The following is a 9,463-nucleotide window of genomic DNA, read 5'->3' as shown; positions in this document are numbered from 1 at the left end:
AGGGCACGACTCTCTCTCGTGTGTCATCCTTTGACATTCAAAACATGTTTTTTGAACTCTTTCATAATCGAAATTCATTGAAATTGATCCCCCATTTTGTAGGTTGACAATCTTTGATCTTCTTAAAGGTCTCGAGACATCGAATAAAACCTTAACCCTAATAATATCCTGTAGATGGGGTTTCTCAGGATCAAAGGCTACTTCTATGACCTGCCCAATCACCTCTCCCAGGGTGTGAGAGCTTTTTTGGTATAGAAGTTTCTCGGCAGGTACCACATTTGGATCCACATGAGCGTTAGTTGAAGATATTTATCTGGAGGGTTCTCATACCATCAATCCACTACTATCGTCCATTCATTGATGGTATGCACTCCTTTCTCTAGCACCTCTAATAAATCATGTTCAAAAGTGAAAAGAACTGAAATCTTTCTTTTGATAAAGCCACTCCTCTCGTTCTTCCAACCTTTTGCCACTTTCGAGGCATATTACTGATAAGCTGATACATCGGCTAACAAGCGGGATTCTGTGTTCTTCCCACTAAACTCAAAACATTTTGTTCGCAGGACAAGAATTCTGGTAAATCATGCATCTCGAAAGGTATGTCATCCTTCTCCATGGACATAGCTATTAGAGCTCTATCCATGACTGACGTCATGGCTTTTTTCGACTGATTATTTCTAGATCTGAGATCTATTGTTCTCGTCTCACCTATCAACTTTTTCTTCTTTATATTTTGATACTCTACACAGAATAATCAGCGAAAAAGAACCTTTGTATAATCTAGCGACCACTTGAAATCCTGAAAATCAAGAATACTCAAGAAAACTCTAATACCCTTCTTGCAAGTTCTTCAGAAAAAATACAAAAGAGACATATATGGGATGAAAATATCTAATAGAAGAGTATTTTACTCCGGTCAAATCTCTATTGTAACTCTAATGAAAGCTACTAGTTTAGAAAAAGGGAATTAAGCAAAAAAAAAGTTTTAAGTATTAAACGTTAATACTTAATACTATCAATTATTTTTATAAATGTTTTTAAATAATGGTCTCAGGGAGCATGAGGAATATTGTAAGTATTGGGATTAATCTAGTTCTTGTATTCCTTATGACAAATTGGAATAGTTCCGCTAAGACAAGTATATCCACTTGAATACCAAACTTGCCAACCATAATCTTCATTTTTTTTGGGGTACCATATCAGTTGATTTATCCTACATATATGATTATATAAACAGACATATTAGTTGGTGCACAAAAGAATAAAAAAAGCAGACATATTAGTTATATTAGTGAGGTTATTTGTTTTTTTGTGTGTCATTCGGAAAAATGGTAAGAAAATAAAAAGACCTGAAACTTGTGGTTATGTAGCGAAGGATGACGAATAGATCGATGGTTGTTCATTTGATGAATTTATAGATCAAATAATAATTGTGTCTCTATTGAAACTCTGTTAAATGACTTCTTAAGATAATTATTTAATCTATAGATCGAATACAAATGAAATAAAAGTAATAATCAATTATATAACTCGATTGCTAGTAATGTTTTTAAAATCAATAAGGATATCATCCGTGTTACGTCGCAAGATTTATTTATTTATTTTTTTTTTTTACTATTTTATTGTGTTTTTTATGTTGTTTGTAATTTTTTTTAATTTGTTTTTGAACTTGTTGGTATGCAGACTATTTTTAATAATTAATTATATTTTAAGATAATAAGATTGAACATTTAAAAGTCTTGTAAAAATTGGAATTTAGTATTCTGATTTTACTCAAATTTTATTGTATACTTTATGCATTTTAATATTTATAAGGTAACCACTTGAATAATCCTCTTAGCAAAAACACAAGATTATGAATTTTTTTTCTTGTATCTTCTTTTAGTAAAAAATTATTTTACTTTAAGAAAACAACAAAAGACTTATTTTATTATTCTACACAATGTTTTAAGTCTGATCCATAAAAAAACTAAAATATCAGTCAACTAAGTTCCGTCGCAAATTACTTATTTTTACTTTTATTGTTAATATTGTAAATAACTGAACTAATATACATTTATCATTATAAAGATTTAATCTTAGCTTAATTTTACCTTATAAATATATAAATATATATATATATATATTATGTTGGTTTGAGTTATTTGTTTTGTATAGAGATTTTTGAAAAAAAAAATGATATTCTTTCCGTAAAAATCATATTGACAACGTAATAACTGGAAAAATGATTATATAAACAACCAAATAAGTTTAAAGACAAAATATATTATAACAAAAATGATTATGTTGTTCAAAGAAAATACCCTATCTCTCTTAAAAAATTACTTTTTACTTGAAATTTAACAGGATCCAGATTATGCTCAACAATTTTTTTAATTACCATATCTTTAGAAAACTTTTCTCATAGCTATAACTTTACTTAATGAACAGTAAATCGCACTCCAAAATTTGCATATGTTCTAGACAGCAAATAGAAGTTACCTTGATTAATACAACACACTTCTTTGTTTGGTCTTTGACAAATCATGAGGTCCATTAACACTTTTCATTAACAAAACACTTTAAGCCCAACTTCTGTTTAGTCCATATAAGGAAAAAAAACTGACATGTATTAATTGTTTTAATTTGATAGATTACTAATTTTTTTGAGGTGTAACACCAACTTTAATATGTCAGAATAAGAAAGCAAAACATTCTAATTTTATTGTATTGATAACATTATTGGTATATATACATTTATGGGAGTCAAAAATAAAATATGAATAAAATAATCGTCTAATGTTTAATCTCAAAATTTTGATTAGTTTCTTTTGTTGAATTGTGGTTGAGAAAAATGTAAAAAACAAACCTCAATAACTATATTAGAAAACAAAATCAACTTCGCTTTTGATGAAATAATTATCCAATTTTTATTAATTTTTAGATTTAATCACTAACGTTTGTAAATTTTATCAAATTAATCACATCGTTACATTATCTAACAGAAAATATACCGAAAGCACTTAAACGACGAGATTTTTTGTTTGAAAAATTCCAAATACTATCTTCTCGTAATAATTTATATATTATAATATGCTGATTTCAAATGTTGGCTATTATTTATAATATATGCAGAAAAATAAAGCAAAAAAAAACAAAACAAAAAAAAAATCTATAAAACCCACCCTAAAAACTCGATCACATTATGCCCCTTCAGAGAACTCTCACCCTCAACAACCATCAAAATATTTATCAGATCATTCTCTCCTCTCAAGTTTCTAAAAATTATCAAAGCATGAATATATGTAGAACAGAATCCTCAAACTGTGAAACCCTAAAGCGGAAAGAAGAAGTGAAAAAATTCGAGAAGAAGATTGAAATAGAAACAAGGAGAGGTCCATGGACTGTGGAAGAAGACATGAAGCTCATCAGTTACATTTCTCTTCATGGTGAAGGAAAATGGAACTTCCTCTCTCATTCGGCTGGTAATTTCTTAAGCATTTTGATTACTAGAATATGATACAATTAAGATGTAATTCTTTCTTCGTTCCATATCAATAAAATCATCGTAACTAATCGTCATATGTTCATAACAAATTGTCTCAATTGGTATCTCAAGCGTAGCTTCCCCGATAGATATTAGATTGTGTATATTAGTTTAAAATGGTTAAACTTTGCTATCGAACGACTCTTCATATGCTCTTCAAACAAGTACGTAGAAGTAGTCATTTTTTGTTCTTAAACATTTTACACTAAATCTATCCTTTTTTTTTATCAGAAAGTCATTTCGGATTTTATGAGTACACAATATCATCTAAAGCTTAATAGAGTTAATAATCTGATAACTAATTGAAATGAAAGGAGTAGATATAAAAAGTATTTTTCGTCTTATCGATGTTAATTCCTAATTTGTATCACATATTAATTACTTAATATGTAAATACATAAAAAGTCTTATGATTTTTTCGTAAATATGATAATACTTTTCTTATGGCTGTGACTTCTCCATGTCGGCAAAATATAATTTCCTCTGTAGAATTGGTAAAGTAACAAAGAACAAGTTGACATCTTCATAGTTCATTATTATCATTAGAAGTGTACTTTCGTATGAAACAGATTGGTCGGTCCAAATTTATTTATTTTTCCTTTGGAGTTCTTTTCAGTACTAGCCTTTTTGAGTGTGGAACTCAAACACCTTTCACGACCATCCAATACGATAAAGCCTCTCATTTAATTGTTATCTTTATTGAATTGAGAAATTGTAATAGTGACAATATAAAATTGACTAATACAAGTACGTACTATTTCACGTTTTATATATTTATTAGAATAGTTTACTATGGAGACATGCAGGACTGAACAGAACGGGAAAGAGTTGCCGACTGCGGTGGCTGAATTATCTCCGTCCGGATATCCGCCGTGGAGACATATCTTTCCAAGAACAATTCATTATACTTGAACTCCACTCTCGTTGGGGAAATCGGTATGAAACCATTATTTATATCGACATAGTTATAGTTAATACATCTTTTCATATTAAAAGAGGAGAGATGAGAAAGCAAATTTAAAACGTCTCTATGAAATACGCAATTTAATATTCAATTATTAGAGAATTGAAAAATCAAATTAATGCGTCTTTGACATTTCTTGGTTGAATTCTGATAGTATACTAAATTTGTATCATATTTGAAATTAAGATAAAAATATCAGACTCTTTTATCACGAAAAGGATTATATAAAATTAAATATGTATATTGAGTTATAATTATTATTTCTAAATAAATTTGGAGCATGGTGAATTATCTAATAACGATGAATTGATTGAGATTTCAGTAATTTGATATTCGTATATCTTTCCTTTTTCTTGAAGGTGGTCAAAGATTGCCCAACATCTACCGGGAAGAACTGATAACGAGATAAAGAATTATTGGAGAACACGTGTTCAAAAACATGCAAAACTTCTGAAATGTGATGTGAACAGCAAGCAATTCAAAGACATCATCAAACATTACTGGATGCCTCGTCTCGTCGAGAGGATCGCATCCACTCAAAATGTCGAATCTGTCCCTAACCAATACTCGCCTGAGAACTCGAGTGCGACCACTGCCGCCACGTCATATACGTCGTCTGAGTCCGTGAGATCGAGTTTCTACGGTGGTGATCAGATGGAATCTGGAACGAAGTTAGATTCAAATGGTGGTGATTGGTTCAACGATGGAGATGCGTTAGAGACATTGTGGAGTTTTGACGAACTCAACAACTGGCTCTTAGAGTAGCATTTCATGTGATGGATTGATTAAAGTTAATTATAAGACATAAATAGTTTTGTGATTATACGACATAGTTTGAAAAGTTTCGTCGTCTCAAAGAGCATTTAAGCTTCTTTTTGATTGCATACATTTCGAATACTAAGACCGAATAATTTCGTAGCGCAATATATAACTCTTTTAGAAATTTCAAGTTTGTAGGGCATTATATCTTCTTGCTGTTTGGCTAACCAATACGGCAATACTATATAGACTATAGTTTATTTCATTAATCAAACTTAATATTAACTTAGTTCGTACGTATAATCATTAATGGAATTTGAGCTGGGAACTTCTAATATTTTAAACTAAAAGAAAAGGACGTACGTGAATGATGTCTCTATTTCCTAATCATGATTAGAATATTTTTAATTATTATATATATAGTAGCATAATCCAACTCATGTAACACTTTGTCAAGATTATATACGTCCAGAAGGGATGAACCCAATTAAATTAGTCTAGTTGATTTTTAAAATAAATTTATTTCTCAGTGTATTTTTCCACTACGTCGAGTAAGGAATGTAGGATCACAGATTCACCAGAACCCTAGCTAGTTTTCAAATCAAAATATTATTTGATTCAATTGTTAGAATATAATCATACGGACAAACGCCCTACAGTCGAAACAATAAAATAATCAAAATATTGTCTTTTACAGAGTGGGAATAAAATGAATTGCCATGGCATTACAATTTTGTAAAACTGGAATACTACTGACCTTTCACACACGAATATATTGCCTTCTTGGGTTATAAAATCATTTGGTTTTGGCTTTGATAAATCATACGTTTATTGTTGGTTGTTTGAGAACAAATGAAAATAGTTATATATATATAGATGATAATAAATTAATAATGATAATTTAGTAGTTGTATGAGAAAATATATGAAAAGACGCGTGTGAACGTTAAACACGAACGAGTTGTTCCATTTGAAGTGGCAATGGCGGCTGTAATGGGAATCCAAAAGAAGGTGGCGCATGACAAGCAAGTCCACAAGTGGTCCTAAATTCGACACATGTGTGCTCCATATGTCACGTGTCCGATGTCCGGACCAATTTCTAGAATTTTGTTTAGAGTGGCTCCCAATCTCATATCTTCGATTTCGATTATTGGTTCCCTAACATTTATCTAGTTTTTGTTTGGATACATTGACTGAAGTGAAATTAGATTAGTTTGGATTATTGTTTTTTCTATATTTTAGACTCAAATTTCGAATGAGAGTGGAAATGATTAGATAATTTAAGTAGAACGAACATGAATATAATTAAGCTTATAATTTAAGTAGAACGGAAATGATTAGATAATTTTTCTTCCATAGATCTCTTGTTAACACGAAAAAAGCAGTATTTAAAAAAAAAATATGTAAGATATGGGATATGCAAGCGGTCATATCTTTTTGTTTACATTATATTGGAAGACGAGGTGATTAAAATTATTCTTGCTCTCCATAGAGTGGACAAGTGTTATCAACATATATAATGCTTACTCTTATGAAGATTTTTAGCTAATGAAAGTGCATTATATAAAAGATTCACCATACATGCTTTATTATATTTAGAAAAAGTGTCCCAATTCCAAATAGATTGACAGAGAGATGTGTTAGTGAATTATATATTCACTTTAAAATGATTTAATTACGCAAAAGATTATATCTTGATTTTAATTAATAAAATACCTTCATTATTCTTATAATTCAATGTAATGGAGTCATCTATTCCTACAAGAGAAGGTTTGAGCATGCTTGTTAGAGATGCATCTTCTTGATGGAAAAGGAGCCCTATTTTGGAAGCATCCCAATTAGTTGTTTGTGAGATGAATCATTTAACTTTTAAATAAAGAGTAATTAACGTGTTCTTCTTTTTATTACAAAGATAACCATTTTCTTATGTCATAATTATATGTGTCCTTTCTATTTTCTTATGTTCTTCTAGAGAGATTCCTTAGGGATAGTTAAAACAGTAGTACAGTATATGTTTATTGGATTCAATTAAATTATTGTAGATAGATAAAGCGACAACATTAAACATAAATAAAGTGATCACTCCATTATGGAGAACAATTTGATTTTGTATTCATAGTATAAACTTTTCTTCATCATAATCCCTCTTTTAGAGACATAATTGCATTATGGGGACCAAATATTGCATAATTAGCCTCAGAACATTAATAAATTAGTAACTATATAGCAGTGTTCAAGAAAGCGCTAGGCGGTATCTGGACGGTGATCCAAAGCTTAGCGTCTATAACGTTTAGTCGGAATTTAAACATTTTTAAGCGGTTTACACGTTTACAATATAAAACATTATATATATGTTATTATATAAGGTCGAATAAATAAATCATAAACTAAACTTAGAACAAATACATTTATTTAATTTAGATTAATAATATATAAACATTTATAAATATGTATATGAATATAATACTTAAAATTTTAAATATATACAGTTAAAAATAAAATATATATATTAAAATAATATTATATGATTTGAGGTGGTGTAAATGATTGTTTAGATGTTTACAGAGCGCCTAATGTCTAAACAACCGTCTAGACCGCTTTCTTAGACACTCCTATATAGTAGTACAAAATTAAAGTAACAACAACGAAAGTCTTTGCTTAGGAACTTGTCCTAATATAAAGTAGAACAGGTCACCAAAAGGGAACCCTACATGCACGAGTTAATGGGGTTTTAAACAAATGAATCAATTTATCTAATCTATAAAAGGCTAAAAAGGTTGAATTATATATTTAAAACTTTATAAAAAACTAAAAAAGTTAGACAAATGTCCAAAGCTTTATGTAAAATAAGAGTAGAGTCTATGCAAAGCAACTTCGAGAAGAAAAACCATTCGTGAGCATTGGTATTTTGAATTAGTCATCGGCATTCAGTTAAATCGGGTTATTCGGGTCGAGTTGTTCGGTTTAAAAAATATGTGGTTTTTTTAAAACTCATCAAATGGATCCGAAACGAAATTCGATTTAAGTCGGTTTGAAAGTCGGTTTTAAGGAATTAAATCTATTCTGAGAAAAAACAGATTTTTTATTTCGGTTAATTTAAACCGACATAAATCAAAATAGAAATTATGGGCTCAAATAACTTACATTTACAAACAAATAATGGACCTAATTAACATTTGGGCTTCTTTACTAACTCGATCCCGTCAAAAATTTAGGGTTTTTGACAAACAGAGACGACGGCTGTAACGAGGACCGACGATGGTTTTCGGCATTGCCTCTACTTTTGATAGATCTGATGGGGCCTTAACGTTAACGTTATAGAACTTGCCAACTTTCTCAATTACGTGGGCACCAAAAACCTCCAAATTCTATGACGGCTCTATTCTCGCTATTGTTGCTCTCTTCGAAGCCATCAGAGCTGTTAACATAACAAATCCCAAAACATTAAACCTACTTACAAGCATCAAAATTTGAAGATAATTAGTTATTAACGATAAAGAGGAAGAACTTACTAGTTACAGATCTGAAAAATGCAATTAGGAAATCTAAGTAGGAAGAACTTAGGACACCATCTCAATGAGAGAGATAATAAGAAGAAGATAAGAAATAAGAAGATGAAGAAAAATCTACGAAAAGGAGAAAATGGGCAAAGGAGAAAGAGAGGAGAGCTTCCTCTCATGAGAGAAGAAGAAACTAGAGAAAAAGAGTTTTAGGGTTTTTGCATTTTTATATGATGTCTACTTAAACCGAAAAAAACGATTGGTTTTGTTGTGCCAAACCGAAGAAACCGAAGACCGAAATCAATTTATAACTTAGCCGATCGGTTTAAAACAGTAAATCGATTAGCAACCAAAAACCAAATTTGTCAGTTTGTTCGGTTCAGTTTAAACGGTTTCTACCAATTTTCCACGACTAGTATTTTCACAAATTATTTTTGTTTTTATAAAATTAAATTAAGGCACGCTTACACAAGTCCCAACAATGTATATGAATATGCAATAAAATTAGATATATATATATATATATTTGTTATAAAACTTTTATATAATATATCTATATAAAATAATATTATTAGATTACAAAAATAGTAATAAAAAGAGACGAGAGAGTGAAGTAGCTTGCTTCTTCTTGTTGTGTTGTGTTATTTTACAATGACCAAAACAAACACATATATATATAGGTGACAATTACTTGAAGAGAAAGTAAAAGATTAAG

The 9,463-nt window shown here is 29.9% G+C and overlaps 1 protein-coding gene and 1 long non-coding RNA gene across 2 annotated transcripts; one reads left to right on the top strand and one right to left on the bottom strand.

The window, feature by feature from the left end:
- The first annotated feature begins 3,094 nt into the window (after positions 1–3,094).
- On the top strand, positions 3,095–5,433 carry LOC104742306 (transcription factor JAMYB). The gene is made up of 3 exons (XM_010463299.3): positions 3,095–3,464; positions 4,333–4,462; positions 4,850–5,433. Exons 1-3 carry the CDS (start codon positions 3,185–3,187, stop codon positions 5,253–5,255), a joined length of 816 nt encoding a protein of 271 aa, XP_010461601.1. The 5' UTR covers positions 3,095–3,184; the 3' UTR covers positions 5,256–5,433.
- A 2,876-nt stretch (positions 5,434–8,309) lies between these two features.
- LOC147928695 (uncharacterized) lies at positions 8,310–8,961 on the bottom strand. The gene is made up of 2 exons (XR_015579207.1): positions 8,761–8,961; positions 8,310–8,666 (listed from the first exon to the last, which is right to left on the bottom strand). It is a non-coding gene; the product is annotated as an uncharacterized LOC147928695 (long non-coding RNA).
- Positions 8,962–9,463: the final 502 nt, after the last annotated feature.

The sequence above is a fragment of the Camelina sativa genome, chromosome 14 (genome assembly GCF_030686135.1).
Source record: "Camelina sativa cultivar CO46 ecotype springtype chromosome 14, ASM3068613v1".
NCBI lineage: Eukaryota > Viridiplantae > Streptophyta > Magnoliopsida > Brassicales > Brassicaceae > Camelina > Camelina sativa.
This window is presented reverse-complemented; position numbering and strand designations above follow the sequence as displayed.